This window comes from Hemicordylus capensis, chromosome 2 (genome assembly GCF_027244095.1).
Source record: "Hemicordylus capensis ecotype Gifberg chromosome 2, rHemCap1.1.pri, whole genome shotgun sequence".
Classification (NCBI taxonomy): Eukaryota; Metazoa; Chordata; class Lepidosauria; order Squamata; family Cordylidae; genus Hemicordylus; species Hemicordylus capensis.
Window position 1 is genome coordinate 141,549,722 of NC_069658.1, and position 20,544 is coordinate 141,570,265.

General features: G+C 44.6%; 1 protein-coding gene and 1 long non-coding RNA gene across 9 annotated transcripts in view; one reads left to right on the top strand and one right to left on the bottom strand.

Moving 5' to 3' along the window:
* Positions 1-13,261, bottom strand: part of LOC128343249 (uncharacterized) — a 30,165-nt gene extending 16,904 nt beyond the window's left edge. For both annotated transcript variants that reach the window (XR_008315409.1, XR_008315410.1), the window contains exon 1: positions 12,828-13,261. This is a non-coding gene — a long non-coding RNA (uncharacterized LOC128343249). The remainder of the gene's footprint in view (positions 1-12,827) is intronic.
* Positions 1-20,544, top strand: part of LOC128343247 (neuronal acetylcholine receptor subunit alpha-7-like) — a 158,539-nt gene that overhangs the window by 48,682 nt on the left and 89,313 nt on the right. The window contains exon 1 of one of the 7 annotated variants that reach the window (XM_053292001.1): positions 769-864. The exons of 2 other annotated variants lie outside the window; for them this stretch is intronic. In XM_053292001.1, the coding sequence (XP_053147976.1) occupies positions 805-864 (60 nt within the window). In that variant the 5' untranslated portion in view covers positions 769-804. Of the gene's footprint in view, positions 1-768; positions 865-13,029; positions 13,128-13,821; positions 14,008-20,544 lie in introns of those variants that run through there. 4 more of the 7 variants (XM_053292002.1, XM_053292008.1, XM_053292000.1 and 1 more) reach the window with 4 other exon arrangements.

Sequence of the window (20,544 nt, forward strand, 5' to 3'; positions counted from 1 at the left end):
AGCAATGTGGACTGCAGCTGATGCAGATGCTTTCCCAGTTCCTGTCATAAATAAATAAGATGGGCAGCGGGGTGCTCTGTATGCTGAAGCATCTGACCAAGGTCAGAAGTGCTGAAGCAACACATGATCCTTACTAGCCCCTGAAAATAGACCTGTCTGGACACTCCATCTAGTGAGCTCCTCTTGAAAGAAGCTGGTCTCATTATTTGATTTCCATTGTAAATTGTATGTGCCTGAATTCTCTCTCTTAACCAGACTGCTCTCTAATTGTAACAGAGGACCAGAGGGCCTCTGATTAGGTGTTTTCCAGAATGTTAACACATGGTTTTGTCACTTTGGAATACCAAATGCGATTTTGAAATGCGCAGATGTCCCTGATGTTTCACAAGTAATTTGTTGATTAATTATGAAGCTTTTAAACAATTTTACGCAGAAGCATCTTGTATATGAAAGAAATTATGAACCATGTGTTTCTATAAATGATTCATTGGATGTTGTTCGCAAAGTTTTTCCTGCAAAGCTATAATTATGGCTTGTGTGCATTGCTTTCCAAGCTTGCCTTGCAAATGTAAGGACTGCCTAGCGGGCAGGCCGGAAGTCCTCCAATAGTGATGTGATGCTAAGATGTCATGTCAGCTGCCAAATATGCAGAAAGGTAGGATTGTGAAATGTCCCTTTTCCAATGAGAGCTACCCTTCCCTTGGACTGCCGCACTTATATAGGACCACCTATTGGGCATCCCTTATTTCAGAAAAAAACAACTCTGGATGTCATCACAGCTCCAGAGTATCTCTTAATTCTAAAATGCCACAGAAATTGGATGCAGACCCCATCAGGTTGAACTGCTATTATTATTTACTACAGGTAAGCAATTGCCTGCAAGTGAGTGAGTGTGTGTGTGTGTGTGTGTGTGTGTGTGAGAGAGAGAGAGAGAGAGAGAGAGAGAGAGAGAGAGAGAGAGAGAGAGAGAGAGAGAGAGATAATGAATATATAAAGATATAGATGTGGTGTGTGTGTATGCATGTGCACACCTTGGATATATTGTGTTGATTCTGAGGGAACAGCTTAGGCCTAGGTCAATGCTTAGATTTTAATTACATACAGCCAAGCATCTGTCACAGAAACAAGGGGGAAATCCCCATTATTTTTCTCTTTGTATGACTGAGATATTGCTCATAGATAACTCATTCTCTCTTTATAAAAAGTAGGTTTTAAACCCGAACTTGTTTGGATTAAGCTGTACACTAGCATCAGCACATTTTTATTTGGTCTGTGTGGGATTATTCTGCACCCCCGCCCCGTAGAAGTCTCCTAAAGATAGCAAACAAAAGCCTTTGGAAATGTCTTTGAAAAATATGTCAGAGATAGGGCACACAATGCAATTGGGAGGCATTCAAAGGCTGTCATTAACATTACTGACAATACTCTTAAATCTCTGCTAAAGCTGATTCAGCCACAATTTCCAGGAGGATCTAGGAATAGAGCATTTTAGATACTTCAACAATTATTAGCCCTTCCTGACCCCGCTTAAATTTCTGATATAATCTAAAAGGCTCCCACTCTAAAGCCCCTTCAGCACTGCTGAAGTATTGCTTTTTTGCAATCAGATGAGCATGGAATTAAAACTGTGCTTCTACATGGTCAATGTTTTTCCGTAGTATTTGCTCAGAAGTAAGTCCAGTTCTGCTAAGATCTGCTGCAGCTTTAAGTAGAAGCTGCTGCCTTGAAATGGTATCTGTTCAACTTTGTAAAGCATAAGTAAGGAGTTACCCCTTTATTGCAACTTAATTCATCAATTTCTGTTTCCTGTAAAGGGGGAAGGCTTTAATTACTCATCTGCTATTAGATTTCTTTCTTTAAAAATAAAAAGAAGTGTAAATGCAAAATCATATTTTAAAAAAACACCATGATGAGAAGAAATCAGTAATTAAACTTGTCCCATTTGCACCGTGCTGAACAGGAAGCAATGCAACAGGAATTGCCAGAAGCTGCAAAGAGGAAGCTTCTAATTAAACTTCCCCTGAAAAGTCTCACTTGTACTTTGCCAGTCCACACTGGACAGACAAGCACTGCATTTGCGTTTTAAGTGAAAACAATAACTGCAAACCAGGTCTGGGGAAAAGGCAAGATGACAACACAGAAAATACTGGAAGGCAATTGGTTAGCAACAATGACACCAAAATGATGAGTAAAAAAGATGATCGAATGAAAAATTGCTTCCACACTCACCATTTATTCTGGAATTGCCAGCTAAAGCACTTTTCTTCATAATATACATCTCTGAGAAATACAGGGTCACACACACACCCTGCCTTGAGACAAGCTGCACAATCTGTCTGGCATGCTAGCTTATTAGGTTTCAAGGCAAGCAAGATAGTGGCAGTGCAGCCAGTTGACAAAGTCCAGACAAAGTGCTGTGACCAAAACGTAATGGAGGCAGAAAGTATAGTGAGATATTGGCCGCCTTTGGACGTAATGCCAAATTGGAGGCAAACATGCCAGAGGTTTGAGTTTATGGTCATCCAAATGTGTGAAACGGCAGTTTTGTTACCTAACCACAAGTCGTTTTTCAACCCCAAACCTGAATTTCAAGCTTTGTTTTGTAGTGAGTTTGCTGCTGAAACCTCGGGTTCCAAAAGGCCATTTTTTGGTCCAAATTCTGCCACTGCTGTAACCTGGGTTTTGTGCTGTGGCCCCACCTGAAACCACAGAATGGGCATCTCAGAGCAGCCTCTTTGAACTGTTGCCCCACCCTTCACCATCTCTGCACTCTTCCTGCTGATCCCATGCATAAAACCGCAGAAACTCTGGCCGTTGAAACCTTCCTGTTGTCCAGTCATGTAAAGAAAGAGAAAACACAGAACCCCACAAATCTGGTGTCTGTCTATGTCCATTTGATTGGATTTCTTAAGAAACCTGCAACACACACCTTGGCATGTTGCATGCAGGACCGTTACTTGGCACTGCCATACAAAACCTTTTGACAGCTTCCATCTGGGGAAGGGGATTGGTACACATGGACTGAACTGAGCCGGTGGGGTTCGTGGGGGTGCCGGACCGAACTGGCCCGGTCGGGTTTGAGTCCGGTCCAGACTCGAACCGAACCGGGCCAGCTGGTTCCATGCACATCCCTACACTGGGTGGGTATCCTCAAAGATCATGGTGAACGGTTGCTGCTTTATTGGCGTCCTGATGCCTTGCCCATAGTCTGGTGGTGCGTGTGGTACGGAGCTTGCTGAGATGCAGCCTCAGTGGATGAGGAATAGGGAGAGATCCCTCTGCTCAGAAGCCAGAGGTTGCAAAATCATGGCTGGATGATTGTCTATGGGATGATTCCCGGGTTCTCATATTAACCACAGATTTGTCTGCCTAAGGTTTCACGCTATGTCCAAATGGGCCTACTGAGCAAAAGGAGGTGCTGAGGTGAGAATATTTCTCATACTCCCCCACTTGCCATGCCCTGCATGCTTTGCCAGGCAGGATTTTCCATCCTGCCAAACATGGTGAGCACCTAGCAGCCTTTGGCAGTAGCCTTTAGTCCCTTATGCTTTTCTTCAACAATAACTCTCATACTATGGCAGCATTTGTTTTTCCTTGACAGGCCTCAGAAGGGAAAGTAGGTGATGTCAAAACAAGTGAACATTTTTTACATTAAACCTAAGAAGTTATAAGTAAAATTAATAGAGGCTGCTTTATGCATGTTTCATCATGAATTTTACTTCATGGAGATGTAGTGGAATGCATTGCCACCTGTGACCCATTATGGTTAGGTGCAACTGCTTCTAATTTGAGTGGTTGCCATCTTGAACCAAGATCATAGATAAAAATTGAAAGAACCCTATCGGAATTCCCTAGGATCCCCTCCCATGTACAGTACGTTTCATTTGTATTGCACCCAAAACATGAGTTTTAAAGGCATGATATTCATAATTTGAATGGCTGTCATCTTGTTTCATGATGGCAGATTAAAATATAAAGATCCCTTAGAGCCCCTCCCATATACTATAAATTTGGCTTGCATCAGATTGTATATACACAAGTTATTATTGGGAACACATGTTAGCTTTTGTGTTTATAGCCTGATACAAGCCAAATTGCATGAGGACTGCTGTGGATGCTATGTACATGGGCATGGTGACCTAAAAAAGACACCACCACCCCGCTTTGTAAGGTAGGCTAAAAGGTGTTGACAAAGGCTGCTTGGGGCTGGGATCATAGGTGACAGGATTCTTAGCCAGGAAGATGTGGACAGAGCAATACCAGTAGTGTAAGTGAGTGCTTGAAGCACTCTCAAGCAGTGTTCCCTGTAACAGGGCATGCCAGATGTTGACTACAACTCCCAGTGTCCCTAACTGCAATGGCCTTTGGCTGTAGATGCTGGGAGTTGTAGTCAACAACATCTGGCATGCCCTGTTACTGGGAATGTTGCTCTCAAGTAATGTTTGCCCGTGTTGGCTATTAGGGGATAATACTCTTCTTTGGAGACTGGCACAGACAGAGAGAGGGTTGTACACACAGAGTCTTTATCAAGATTGCAATGTGAGAACCAGTCCTTTGTCTACTAATATATTAGTAGTACTTCATTATGTCTGTTCCATAACTTAGACTTTGGTTCCAGTTTGCTTGGCCCAACTTTTCTTTGCTTGATGAGCAAATTCTCAGCTTGGTCAAAAATGGTTCCCAAAGGAGAGGAAAAGAATTTTAAAATAGCACAGCAGGTCAGCCTTCAGCAGTTTAGAAGGAACTGGTGCAAGACATCATTAATTTAAAAGGAAAATTGAGCCCATTTTGCTCAGCTCAACATTCTAAAAGGTCACAAGGTAGGAAGCACTTCCACCATGAATAATGTGTGAAATGCATCAGGAAGGTTTTTCCCCAAACTTTATTTTTATTGGCCATTTGGAGCCCAGATCTCAAGGCAGCCGTTGTTTTAAAATGGACCATAAACCTTGACCTCTAGAGTATGTGAGGAAGATAACCCAACTTTAGCCTAGTTAACAAAAGGAAGGTTGCATGGATATTGTTTAAGACAAATTCCAGGTGACATTGAGGGCTGAGGAACCACCTGTAAGTTCTGTGTGTACTGAGAAAGACAAGCATATGGGGCACCAGATGTGTGGTTTTTAAACTTCTGCTCTCACTCATACCTGGCTTTCTCTACTTCCAAGTACCTATGCAAGTAGACAAAATTGGAGTGTACAGATCGTGTGGATTGGGCTTGTGTACATAAGGCCTTGGACGAATGTGATGCCCAATGTGCGTGAGACTGTTATGCAGGAGTGGGGACAAAACAGCCCAATCCCAGTCCCCCATTATGCATGTATTGCCAATGTCTGCATAGAGGAAGAGAGAGAGAAAAGCATGTTACAGCTATTTGATCACTCCTGATAGCTTAAATTCTGAGTAGGACCACACATTCCATACTGGAGTATCCATTCTCAAGGGCAAAAGCTGCCCAGAGAAAAATTTGTTATGGGTGCCAACAAATAAGTTTATTATTATTCTTATTAAATCTGTTCACAAGTAATTTTATCAAATGAGATTATGTGAAATAATGCCGGGAAGAGAATCCTCCGCCCCAACTGATAACTGAGTTAAAACATTTCCCCCCCATGGCGTTACTTAGGAATAAATATTGGAAAGTGAATGTCCTGCTAAGTCAGTGTTCTTCATTGTGGTGGTGCCCATTAATCCTAAGTGTGGCCCACTGACTAATAGTTTATTGGGCTGGACTGAATACTCTGCACAGTCCCGCAGGCACTATGTGGAGACATCCATTCCCACCATGCAATGCTACACTTTGCCCAGTACCAGCAGGGATTCCTATAAAGGAAATGGAGCCCTATTGAGTCCCTACACCATTTTGGAAGGTGTTCACAGAGTGCTGAGAAGTGTAGCCCTTCCTAGCCCTTTCCCCATAGGACTCTTAAGAGAGGGCTCCATCTTTCTTAAAGGGCCCTCTCAGCACTGTTCTAAGAATTAACTCGCTGGTTTAGTATCTTGTGCTTCAAATGATCAGTATACTTAAATCTGTTCTGTGCTCTGTAATTTTGAGGGGAAACACACACACACCCATGTAATATATTATAAAACTCACAATGTGGCATTCTTTTGATGCATAGTTAACAGTTTCATTAAAACTCATCCAAAAGATGATATTTCTCTCTGAGGTTTCCAATAATTATCATGTTCAGTAGTTCTAGAGATTACTCACTGTGGCAAACCGGGTTACAAATGTTTCATTAATCTCTTCACCATCTATTCTTGCTCAATTTAAAACATTAATTTTTCTCAGAAAAATGTTTGGATTCATTAAAATGTACAAGACACTGGTGTGTGTTTGTGCACACACACACACACACACACAATATCTCCTCATTCCATAATCCTTTTTCATGCTGAAATGGAGCTTTGGCATTTTCCATTAGACTACTTGGAGGCATGAATGTTCTTATATGAAAACGAGACCTTTTCTTCCATGCACAAAATGTCAATTTGTTTATTGAGTGTCAGGGAGGGAGAGACTCAGTTGTACCAAATAAAACATGCATATCTGTGAGTATAAACAGGAACATAATGATTCTCAGGACCTAGTATAAAGTCTCTCCTAAGGTTTTTAATGCAAGAGAAGAGGCATCTAAAAGTTAGCATGCATTATATTTGCACATCTTATATATGTGTGTATATATATTTATGTACTTTAGATTTTAATCCAGAAGTAGGTCTCTAAGATGCTACAATAATTTTGAATCAAAAATATAATTTAAAATAGATCTGAAATTAGACAATTGCCTCAAGTAAATAAGAGCCTCTTCCAGGTGAACAGGCAGCAGGAAACTTCATGAATGACTCTGTGCATATGTGTATACATATTTGTGTACTTATGGACAGAAGCTAATCAAAACTTTAGTAGGCTAGTAACTTTTGCGAATGTATTTGCAAGAAAAAGCAGAAATAAGACAAAGATGATAATAGCTAACATCTGCAGTGGCACTCATACTGTTGTGCAAGCATTCCCCCCCATTATTTCCCCTCACTGCATCAGCCAGAGCCCCCTGCCAGCAAAAGCCATTTCCAAAGGCTGAGGTATCCTCGGCATCAGTGTTGGATATGGCCTGGGTAGCTGCAGGGCATTTGTACCTCTTCCTGAAACCACACATCCTGTGTCTGATGCTTTTGTGGAAGGTCCCTCAACCCTCAGGAATAACTTGGCAGAGGGTCCTCTGGTGGTTGCGGTGAGGGACAAAAACATGACTTGTGTGCGCGCTTTTGCTCGGATGCTGACCCATGATAACCATAACAAATAAACAACATAAACAGTAACCATTAATACCATTAAAAGATACCAGCCAGTACAAAATAAGCAGCAATTATTAAATTGGCTGAAATAATGAGTTTAATTTAGGCTAGTGTGGTCTGCCGACATCCTTTTCTGCATCCTTGACAGATTTTGTAATCCTGCTCCCTGGTCCATGGGTTACATAATCTGGCTAGAGGCCCAGGGATTTGGACACTTCCTTCTGTAGTGACTCTTGGACCAGGGAATATGTAATCTGGCAGAAGCAGATGTCCTCCTGGAATTGCAAACCTTTCATTTGTAACATTCTCAGATAGCCAGGAGATATAAAATCCAACTGGAGACAAATGGCTTGTTACAATTTTCTACCTTTCAGTTGGTCCCTACAAACTTCAAGCAGGGATGCAGGAAGGAGGAAGACACCTTACCAGAATTTAACTTTCCCCCCTCTAGTGGAAAGGCTGTGAAATCCAGGGTTGGATTGACGTTGCAAAAAATGCAAATGTTGCTTTTATTTTGTCTGGATGCAAAAATCTGTTCTGTGTTTGTGTAAGTGGGGTCTTTCACCATTACCTTCCCCTGGTCTGAGGAATGAAAATCCCAATGGAGACAATTAGCTTTGAAGTCACATCCATCCATGTAGGAAACTGCATGCAGCTGTGTGAAGTTCGTTATATTTGAGGAAAACACACACACACACACACACACACACACACACACACACGTTTAGTAGCAAGTACACACATGGCAGGAAGCCACAACTGTCAACAGCTTTCTGCTACTGCTGCAGGTAGTGATCCTACAAATAATTTCCCCATAGTCTTTTCAAAAGGTGATTTCCATGCACAGGGCAAGAGATGAGGAGAGCTGAATGTAACAGAAGCAAACTCCATGTTTTCCTCCACATCTCTCCTAGATGTGCCCGAAGAGGAGAGCATGGAGACTGCTTCTGCTACATCCAGCTCTCCTCCTCGGGCACATCTAAATTGATCGGTCTCCTCCTCCACTTCCCTAGTGTGTTTCCTCCTTGTATTTTTTAAAAAGAAGCAGCGGCAGTATTTTTGCATTTTTTTTTTAAAAGGGATGAAACTGGTCTGAACTGCAGAATAAGGTGCATGTTTATTTGGATATCCCATTAAGTTCAATGGGACCAGGGGCGTAACTATAGGGGGGGCAGGGGGGGCACGTGCCCCGGGCGCCATCTTTTCTGGTCACGTGGGGGGTGCCGCCATGACCAATTTTTTAAAAAACTTTTAAAAATTTTTTTTGTTAATACAAATGTTTCCTGCTCAGTGCAGCAGCGCTGCAGCAGTCAAGGGAGCGCGTCGGTGCCCCCTTCCCCACGAACGGTCCCTTCCGCGCCGCCTGCGCCCCCCCCCATTGCTTTGCTGGCACCTGGCGGCCAGTCAGTGGCCTGGCTTGGCGGCGGGCGCTTGTAAGGAAAAACCTAAGTATAATGTAGTATGGGGGGGGCAGCGGGGGGCGCGGTGGGGGGGCACCATTTCAGTGCTTGCCCCAGGTGCCGTTTTCCCTAGTTACGCCTCTGAATGGGACCTGCTCCCAGGAAACTGTGCATAGGATTACAGCCAATTCATTAATGTGGGATGGGCAGCAGGAAAAGGGGAAATTAAGCAGGATCTCAGGAAGTGATTTATTAAGAGGTCGGTAATGAAGCCCAAGAGCCACCTAATGGCTTAGCGGGGAAGTAACTTGCCTAGCGAGCAAGAGGTTGCCAGTCTGAATTCCTGCTGATATGTTTCCCAGACTTATTCTTTTCTTTTTTCTTCTTCTGATAATTGTATTATTGCTGCTTGTTGCATGTATGTTATGTTTGGTCTTGTACCATACATACATACATACATACAATGGGAAACACCTATATCAGGCAGCAGCAATATAGAAGATGCTGAAAGGCATAATCTCATACTGCGCGGGAGATGACAATGGTAAACCCCTCCTGTATTCTACCAAAGAAAACCACAGGGCTCTGTGGGCACCAGGAGTCAACACTGACTTGATGGCACAACTTTACTTTAATGAAGCCCAAAGAATAGGGAGACACTAAACACCACAAGCAAGCATAGTGGACTGAATAGGGGCAGTTGCTCTCTCCCTGCTAAATAGAAGAGAGGTGCCTCTTTGCCCAGTTAAATAGATACTACTGTGCCTTGTATCATTCTATATACCTGCCCTGTATCATTCCAAGGTATTTTAGCTGAGCAATAATACGTTAATTGAGAGGCAGTGTGGTGCAGTGGTTCGTACTGGATGAGGCAGACTTGACTTCAAATCCTCACTCAGCTATGAAGTTTGCAGTGTGGCCCTGGGCCAGTCACTCTCTCTCACAGAGTGGCACCTAGGAATTGTGGAGCCTGCACCTAAAGGCCTTTTGGCCTCCCCCACCCACTGCCGCAAGATAAGATGCAATTTTTAGAAGAAATTCTGTAGAAGATACTTCCCGCTGGCCTGCACATAACACATTTTGCATGGGCAGTCCTGTCACTTAAATGAGCTGAATGCACTATTATTTATTTATTTTTTGCTAGGGATGTGCTCGGATTGTTTTGGTGCCTTTTTGGAGAGCACTGAAACCATTCGGCCTCCTGTGGCCGAAATGTTTTGGCGCGGGGCAAGGGGTACCTTTAAAAGGAGGCAGACAGTTCGACGCCATGCGTGCCATGCATCGATGCCATTTGTGCCAACGCCGCATGAGGGCTGCTGGGAGCAGTACCCCATCAGTGCCGTGTGGCAGTTTAAAGGGGACAGCAGTGCAGCTGCTGCTTTCAAGTTTGATTTAAAGAATGACAGCGCCACAGTGGGGCGATGCAGGGCAGTGGTGGCTCACCGGAGGAGAGGGTAGGACCTTCCTGCCTCCTTTTAAAGGTACCCCTCGCTGCCCCCTGGGATATGCACGAAGCATTTAATGCACATCCCTATATTTTACATCAGAATACGCTCGGGGAAAGCTGGAGACTTTAAAAACATATTTTTAGATTAGATTCTGATTCTTTCCATTGTTCTGCACATAACACATTTTACCTGGACAGTCCTGTCACTTAAATTAGTTGAATGCACATTTACACAAGAATATGCAAAAGGGAAAGCGGGAGACTTTTTTTTTTTTTTTTGTATTTTTAGAATACATTCTGCATAAGAAACTTTCCACTGACCTGGACATACTGCATTTTGAATGGACTGTCCTGCTAGTCTCCTCTCTTCCTCCCTCACCTCCACTTACTCTGTCTGGAGTGTGCCTGTGCCAGTGCCAGCCCCAGCAAAGGCCGGGGGTGGGGTGGGGGGGAAGGAGAAACAGTGAAGAAACACTTCTGTGGCATGGCATTTGCCAGGCATGGGCAGTGGGGTGGGGGGAGAAACACACCAGCAGTGGTGGTGGGATGCAGTGAATCTTATCCCATCCCTTTCCCCAGCCAGACCCTGTAGCTTGTGCTTCCTGCTGTGGCTGCTGCCGCCGCCACCGCTGTGTTTCCTCTCCCCCTTCTCTTCCAGTCCCCCATTTATTCCCTGTGCTGCACTGCCTCATGGCGAGCTGGGGCGGAAGCTGTTGCCTGCTCGGCAGCTTCTCTCGAGCCAGGCCAGCCCCACCGCTGCCACACACACCAACTCTGAGGATGAAGCCTGGCTGGCTGGAGGGATTGGGCGGCCTGGCCGTCATGCTGACATGCTTCACCACCTGGGCGTGGGAGGACCACCACTGCCTGTGGCAGAACAAGCAGAATTTGGGAGCCCATAAGGACTGTGGGGACAGGACTTTGGACCAGAAGTCCTGTCCAAAGGGCGCCCCTGCTCCCTCAGCCTGACCTACTTGACAGGGTTGTTGAGGGGATAAAGGGGTGTGTGCACTGTGCATGCAGTGGGGAAGAACTCTGGATACTGCTCCGAATTCCTTGGAGGGAGGACATTCTGTAAACGTAATTAATAATAATCCTATGACTGTTCAAGCAAATTTGAATAAAATACCATTCCTTCCTTCAGGAAGATGAACAGGTCCAGGGTTTAGAAAGTTGTCAGGGAAGAGAATTCCACATCAGAGGGTTAGCCACTGAGAATGATGGGGTGTTACCAGCCACTTAAGGATTGTGGTGGAACACAGGTGTGGAGGCAATCTCTGGTATACTGGTCCTAGGCAGTTTAAGACTTCATAGGTCATAATCAGCATCTTAAACTGAGCCTGGAAGGCAACAGCGAGCTTTGCATAAACTGGAGCACTGGCAAAAGGTGGGCTTCAGTGTCATGGTCCTATGGTGAAGGGAACTGTTTTCACCTGCTGATTTTTTCACTGATGTAACATTATAATGGCACTGGAGATTGTTGAGGAAGAAGGTAGTAGCCCAAGAGACAAGATCAAGAGCTCTTAGTAGCCTAAGAAACAAGCTAATAAAATACGTTTGTTTAAAATACTGTTTTATATTCAGGCCATCCAGAATAATGGATGGATCCACTTGCCAGGTGGATGAGAGATCTCCCCGCTCCACCCCCCACTGCCAGCACCAGAATGCTGGACCTTTGGATGGAGCCCTTATTTGTATACAATAATAAACTAAGATTTTTAAAAGCAAGAGAACCACGCAAACCAGTTTAAATATCTTGTAATATACAGTGATGTGCACATTATTCCCAATATAACATCTGGATTCACGAGATAAAACCATAATCCTTATAGTACATCCTGTACAAATCTTTTCCAACCAGTTAACTTCCACTATGTAAGCTTGACTGTCAAGATTGAAACATACAGAAAACATGATATAGAAAGCCAGAATAATGAAAGGATTATCCATCCAGTAAGTATTTTTCATTTATAAAGTATTAATGGAAATGACTATAAAAAGATAAAAGGAGCTGTTGCAGTGTGTGTCTGTGGGGGGCGGGGTATACTCTCTGCATTTCTGTAATTGCGTATTTGATTCCCTTGTAATATACTCCCAGAGGGGTAGCTGTGTTCGTCTGCAAAAGAAGAGAGCCTTGTGGCTTACAGTACAATAAAATGTGTTAGCCTTGTAAAATAGCTTCATTAGGTTGCTTTATAGAAAGAGTGGGATCGTGCATAGCTAAAACCCCACTATTTTTGCTTTTATTCCGAGGCTGAGGTTCTGGGGAGATTCTCATGCAATTCTCAAGCTGGGTGCTTCTCTTGGGCATGCTGATATGCCGCAAGAAAACGGCTAGAGTGCTGTGAGAAATAAACAAACAAATGACGATCCTGTGAGCCCACATTAACCATCACAGAGAAGACTGTTTGCTGTTTCTTCATATTGTTCAGTGCTCTGGACTTGCCTCCTTCCAATCAGTCTCTGCTTGGGAAGATACCCTGCCACTCTCTGCCTCTGGTGTGATAGGACCATATAATCACTCCTGATTAGGGACCTTTTTGAGCGCCCCTACTGAAATGTTCATCATTTCAATAGGGGCCCTCAAAAATGAACATCCCTGCAAACACCGCCATGTCCACTGCCTGCTGTGAGCAAGGCTGCATTTACTCTGATCCCAAGAGCTCTCTCTGCCAACTCACCTTCCCCCTGGGCCTCAGGGAAAGTTGTGGTGTCAGCAGATGCTCCAGGCCAGGGGCATAGCTAGGGGAGAGGGGGCCCGTGTTCGCCCCTCTCCCCGGTGGCCCCTTGGAGTGAGGGTGATAATGAAGAAGATAGGGAGGGGTGGAGCTGGGTGGGCGCTTCAGAAGCTGGGGGCTTGGGTTCTTTGGACGCATCTGCTCCATTATAGCTCCTCCCCTGCTCCAGGCCTCAGGAACTGGACTGGGCCTCCAAGTCCCAGCATCCTTGGTGGAGGAGCTATGCTGCATACACCATTTCCGGTATGAAGATCCCCCTCACGTCCATTACTCAAAAACAGTTCAGCCCTCGAGTGTATCTGCCTGCCTGTCTAGCTGCCGGTGCTTCTGTTAGCCCATCAAACTGCACATATATTTTACCTTCCTACTTATCTGAATTGTCTAGCCTGATATTGTCTTCTCTGTGTGTTGGTGGTTCTCTAGGGCTTCAAGCACATGTTTTCTCCTGCTACCTGACATAATTTTAATCAGTGAAGCCAGAAAGGGAACCTGTGTCCTTCAGTATGCCATTGAGTTATGGCCCCAGCACACACACATGGATATATATATCCTCTCTAATAAAACGCTTGGTGTCCGTCCGTGGACGGACACCAAGCATGTGTCCATGCCTCCCTGCCCTGTTCTGCGCCTGCGCAAAGCGCAGGCCCAGAACAGGGCAAGGGAGGCACGCTTGCCGGCACCGGCAGCCATCTTGGGCGGCCAGAAGCGGCCGCCCCGAAGAAGCCGGAGAGGCGGCGGCGGGGGAAAGTGACCGAGGCGGCGGCGGAGCCGCCGCCTCGGCCAAAATAGATGGAGGCCGGGGGCGGAGCGGAGGCCATGTAACTTAAAAAAAAAAAATTGCTCCTGCGGCCGACGCCACCGACCGCCCACCCTCCCTCCCAGCTGCCGAGTCCCCCTTACCCTGGCCGACTGCTGTCGGCCGAAGACTGCCCTCAATTTAAGAGGCAGAGAGGAGCTCGCAAGCAGAGCTCCTCTCTGTGCAAAGCCTCTTGCTGAACTGCCGCTTTGGGCGCGGGAACAATTTTTTTTTTAAAGTTACATGGCCTCCGCTCTGCCCCCGGTCCCGGCCTCCGTCTCCCCAGCCTGGCGGGGGCAAGTGCCTGGGCCGATTTGGCCCTTAAAGGTAGGGGGGCGTACGGCGGAGGGAGGGGGAATGGCGGTGGGGGGCCAGGAGCGCCATTACTAGCGCCCGTTATTCAACGGGCCAAAATTCACTTGTATATATATAAAGGGCTAGGCTAAGACATGGGGAGGCTTCGAGTGGCTACACTGTATGATCTACTGGAGGCACCCCAGGCTTGCTTGCGATAAGTAGCTGCACATATTCTATACATTGTTCTCTAGCATCCTCTGCTATGGCTGTCCCTGTTTGTGTCTTTGCCAGAGAAGAAGCCTGAGTGGGGGATTCATTCATTCCAGGTGAGGGCCCCAGCTTGTGGGAGGCCCCACATTCCTGAGTTGAGTCAGTTCGACTGCTGGTGTTGAAGACAGAGGAGGTTTGCTAACAGATAATAAAGACGTTTTGTAGGAGTTAAGCGGGAGATTGGCAGGAAAAGCTGTGGGGAGAATACTACCCAACCTTTGTAATTTTCTTGGAGGACAAAACTAAAAACCCTTAATTAGCTGACAATTGTACCCAGTAATAGCTTCAAACCCTATATACTTTAAATACCCAATATTTGGGTATACCCAATATACCCAATGGTTAACAATGGCCTAAAAAAAATAAAACATATACAAAAACTTAAAACAATTTAACAATTTAAAAATTAAATATTTTTTAATTATCTGACTATCTGCCAGAGGGGCAGAAGTCGTGGGTATGTGCTCGGTGCAAATTGCTCCTGGCTCTCAGGGAACAAGTTTGGAGAAGCTCAGGGAGGCAGAGAGGTGTGTAGATGAGACCCTCAGGGAATTGGTGGAGGCATCCCACTCCCATACTGATGGCGCTTCTGCTGTCATGGAGAATGAGGGTCTCAGGGAAGGAGGAAGAGGGAAACACAGGGACCCCTTCCTTGGGTGATGCGACCATATCCTCTCGCACAGAGCATACTCCTCCAGGGGGTAGGGGCCTCTTAGTAGTGGGTGATTCGCTCATTAGGGGCATAGAGAGATGGGTCTGTGAGCCGCGTGTAGACCGCATGGTTACTTGCCTGCCTGGTGCAAAGGTTGCGGACGTCACGCTGTGTCTTGGTAGGCTGTTGGGCAGTGCTGGGGAGGAGTCAGCTGTTGTGGTGCACGTTGGCACCAACAATGTTGGGAAATGTAGTCGGGAGGTCCTGGAAGGCAAATTTAGGCTGCTAGGTAGCATACTGAAGTCCACGACCCCCAGGGTAGCTACCTACCAGGACCCCCAGGTAGCTACCTGTTCCACGTGCAGTGACAGCGAGACAGGCGGAACCTAGGGGTATCAATATGTGGATGAAACGGTGGTGTTGGGAGGAGGGGTTTAGATTTGTTAGGCACTGGGATACATTTTGGGGAAAGCGAAGCCTATACAAAATGGACTGGCTCCACTTGAACTAAAATGGAACCAGACTGCTGGTGCTAAAAATCAAGAAGGTCACAGAGCAGCTTTTAAAATGATGCCTGGGGGATTGCCGGTGGGAACAGGGTGGTATCTGCTTCAGCTGGCAAAATCCCTAAGGTGTGAGGGTGAACATGTTTCGGATAAACCAGAAAGGGGCAGAGTGGAGTCAGGAGTTGAGCAGAAGGAAACACAGGACAGCTTGCCAAATAGGGCAAATGAAGATAGCACACACCAACATCAGGTGAGGGACCTGGTGTATAGGTGTATACCAATGCCAGAAGCCTCTGAGCCAAGATGGGTGAGCTGGAGTACTTGGTGACTAATGAAAACATAGATATAGTGGATCGCCCTCCGGATCAATGTGCTGAGAGTGACCTGGTGTTGGAGAAACAAATAAGAGAGGCGTCAAAGAGAGACAGGGCAGTAATAATGGGTGACCAACTACCCACACATAGACTGGGTAAATTCACATTCTGGTAATGACAGAGAGTCCAAATTACTAGATGTGCTATATGACTGTGCCTTAGAACAGTTAGTCACAGAACCAACCAGAAAGATGGCAACTTTGGATTTAATCCGGTGTGTTGCCCAGGACCTGGTGCGAGATGTCAGAGTTGCAGAACCATTGGGTAGCAGTGACCATAGTGTGATCCAATTCAGCTTATATGTGAGTGGAGAATTGTCAAGGAAGTCCAACACAGATGTATTGGACTTCAGAAGAGGAAAATTCTCAAAAATGAGGGGACTGGTAAGAAAGTTGAAAGGGAAGGTCAGGAGGTTCAAATCACTCCAGAAAGCATGGAATGTATTTAAAACCACAGTACTAGAAGCACAGTTGGAACGTATACCAAGAGGAGGAAAGGTACCACCAACTTCAAGCAGATGCCAGCGTGGCTAACAAGTAGAGTCAGGGAAGCTATAAAAAGGAAGAAGACTTCCTTCAGAAAATGGAAGTCCTGCCCAAATGAAGAGAACAGGAAGGAACATGAACTCTGGCAAAAGAAATGCAAGGACACAATAAGGGATGCAAAGAGAGAATTTGAGGAGCATATAGTTGGAAGTGTCAAGGGGAATAACAAAAACTTGTTTAAATATATCAGAGGTAGAAAACCTGCCAGGGAGGCAGTTGGGACCCTTAGATAATGAGGGTGTGAAAAGGATTATTAAGGAGGATAAGGAGATTGCAGAGAAGCTGAATGAGTTCTTTGCATCTGTCTTCATGGCAGAGGATACTGACCATATACCCTCTTGGAACTTATTTAAAACCACAGTACTTGAAGCACAGTTGGAATGTATACCAAGATGGAGGAAAGGTACCACCAACTTCAAGAGGATGCCAGCATGGCTAACAAATAGAGTCAGGGAAGCTATAAAAGGGAAGAAGACTTCCTTCAGAAAATGGAAGTCCTGCCCAAATGAAGAGAACAGGAAGGAACATAAACTCTGGCAAAAGAAATGCAAGGACACAATAAGGTATGCAAAGAGAGAGTTTGAGGAGCATATAGTTGGAAGTGTCAACAGGAATAACAAAAACTTGTTTAAATATATCAGAAGTAGAAAACCTGCCAGGGAGGTGGTTGGACCCTTAGATAATGAGGGTGTGAAAGGGATTATTAAGGAGGATAAGGAGATTGCAGAGAAGCTGAATGAGTTCTTTGCATCTGTCTTCATGGCAGAGGATACTGACCATATACCCTCTTCAGAATTGAATTTTTCAGCTTTAGTAGCTGAGGAACTGGATGAGTTTGAGGTGATAAGGGAAGATGTTATAAATTGTCTTGAAAAGCTAACAATTAACAAATTGCCAGGGCCAGATGGCATCCACCCAAGAGTTCTGAAGGAACTCAAATGTGAAATTGCCGATCTCATAGCAATATATATATATAACTTGTCCCTACAATCAAGCTCTGTACCTGATGACTGGAAAGTAGCCAGTGAGACTCCAATATTCAAAAAGGGATCCAGGAGGGATCCGGGAAATTGCAGGCCGGTCGGCTTAACTTCGATGCCGGGTAAATTGATGGAAAGCATACTTAAGGACAAAATTATTAAGCATATAGAACAGGCCTTGTTGAAGAAGAACCAGCACGGCTTCTGCAAGTGAAAGTCTTCCCTCACTAACCTTTTGGAGTTCTTTGAAAGTGTCAACAGGCATGTGGATAAAGGTGATCCGGTTGACATAGTATACTTGGACTTCCAAAAAGCTTTTGATAAAGTTCCCCACCAAAGGCTCTTAAGTAAACTTAGCAGTCATGGAATAAGGGGACAGGTTCATGTGTGGATCGGTAACTGGTTGAAGGACAGGAAACAGAGAGTAGGAATAAATGGACAGTTTTAACAATAGAGGTAGGTAGGAAGTGGGGTCCCCCAGGGATTGGTACTGGGACCAGTACTCTTTAACTTGTTCATAAACAATCTAGAAGTTGGGGTGACCAGAGAAGTGTCCAAATTTGCAGATGACACTAAACTATTCAGGGTAGTGAAATCCACAACGGATTGTAAGGAACTCCAAAAAGATCTCTCCAAACTGGGGGACTGGGCAACAAAATGGCAAATGCAGTTTAATGGAAGTAAGTGTAAAGTGATGCACATTGGGGCAAAAAACACCAACTTCACATATACACTGATGAGATCTGAGTGACTGACCAGGAGAGAGATCTTGGGGTCATGGTGGACAACTCATTGAAAGTGTTGTCTCAGTGCATGGCAGCTGTGAAAAAAGCTAATTCCAAGCTAGGAATCATTAGGAGGGGGATTGAAAATAAAAATGCCAATATTATAATGCCCTTATACAAATCTATGGTGTGGCCACATCTGGAGCGCTATGTACAGTTTTGATCACTGAATCTTAAGAAGGATATTGTAGAACTGGAAAAGGTGCAGAAGAGGGCAACCAAAATGATCAGGGGCCTGGAGCACCTTCCTTATGAGGCTAGGCTACAACATCTGGGGCTCTGTACCTTGGAAAAGAGGCAACTAAGGGTAGACATGATCGAAGTGTATAAAATTATGCATGGTGTGCAGAGGGTAGACAGAGAGAAATTTTTCTCCCTCTCTCACAACACTGGAACCAGGGGTCACCCCATTAAACTGAAGGTTGGGAAATTTAGGACCGACAAGCGAAAGTACTTTTTCACACAGCACATAATTAATCTATGGAATTCCTTGCCATGGAATGTGGTGATGGCCACCAGCTTGGATGGCTTTAAAAGGGATTTAGACAGATTAATGGTGGACAGGTCTATCAATGGCTACTAGTTTGATGGCTGTGGACCATCTCCAGCTTCAGAGGTACAATGCCTCTCACTACCAGTTGCAGGGGAGCAACAGCAGGAGGGAAGGCATGCACATACCTCTTGCCTGTGGGCTCCCCAGAAGCTTCTGGTGGGTCACTGTGTGAAACAGGATGCTGGACTAGATGGGCCTTGTGCCTGATCCAGCAGGGCTATTCTTATGTTGCAAGGATTCTTGTGTCGCAACTCTCAAATCATGTGGTGCAGCAGATTGTGGTAGCAAAACATCTTGGACCAGCTCTGCCTGTATATTTACAAGATGGATGCACATGTATGAGAGGTATATGTGCTGGCACACCAACAGACAGGTTATGTTTGCGTGAATTCTTCTGTGTGCTTTCTGTAAGCATTCTCTGTGATGTTGCAAAGCATTCTGGTGTTCCCCTCTCAGAACATACATTGAGTCATTGACACTGAATTGCTGATTTATTGACGGTGAAAAAAATATTGCTACCCCATCTGATTGCTTGGGCTCCTTGTGTAGTTGGGCCAAGCTGCATACATCTCTCTATGTATCTTCAAATGCATCCAAACAACCCCCAAATACCTCTAGCCTGTACAAAGCCAGATGGACTATAGACTTGAGGTCAGCATATCTTTCATCTAAAACACAAAATTCAGGGGCTATAAGGGACTTATATGGCCATTTAATCAATGCATACTATCCAAACATTCCTTGACAGATGTTTGTCTATTTTCTAAGTATCGTCAATGGATGGGATTTCACAATTTATCTTGGCAATTTCCTCAATTTCCTTCCTATGTTTAGAAAATTCTTCTTGGTATTTAGCCTCCTTCAGCTTAAGTTCTTTACTCCTTGTTCACAAACATGCAGAGCAATTGCTTACCATCCTGTTTCCATATTTGAAAACTGTAATCCAATTGTAGTTCTTTATTGGTGCCCTTCTCTCAGCTTGGGGTTTGTATATGGTGCAGCAGTAACAATGAATAATGAACAATTTAGAAATAACAGCTGGTGTCTCATTCCCTTTATTGCAGCACCTGCAGATTTTGGTGTGAAATGTACCACTGAATACTTAAGATGACAAGTCACACTAGGGAAACCAATATGCAAGTCACTGGCAGAATATGTACACAATGTTCAGTTGACTCTGTTAGTAATGCAGGTTGGCAGTCACACACTTCCCATGAGGTACCTAAGCAAACGCTTTAGAACCTCAGAGAGGTTTGTTCATGTTGAGGATCCATCTGCACAGTGGGGGTCATACTACCATAATGAAAAACCCTGTGCTTTGACCAAAGGCTGATTCACATCTGCATGATCATCATTTGATACGTCATCAGTGACTTATCTCTTGATGACTTGCAGCTGAATGTGCAAATGGTTTCCACTGAAAAGTGCTGTGTGTTGAAGTGATATGTAAGTTCTGACTATAGTGTTTGGTCTCCAGTGGCTCTTATGATATTCATTCATGCACCTCTTCCCTGTCCTCCTCCTGTCATGAAAATCAAGAAAGAACAGCTGTATTAAGGATCTATTAAGTCATAACATATGAAATATTTCATTAAAGATCCCACCTTATCTGGACCAAATCATAGAATACACTTGTGTTCTAGATAAATCTTATACTCTTCCTCTTCAAGTAGGTGGTGGAAAAAACAAATGAGAGATTATGTAAGGCTTATGTAAAATGATATGTTGTTTAGATTTCTTTTTTTACATTTATACTTGTAGAATAAATAAAAGGTTTACATTTAATCTTTTAAAAATGGTTTTTACATTTAAAAAACATTTTGCTTCTTAATTAGAGTGGTAGGTGTTACTTAAGGGAGTGGCAAAAACAGCAGATTCTGTTCTTGTCCTTTACTAACCTAT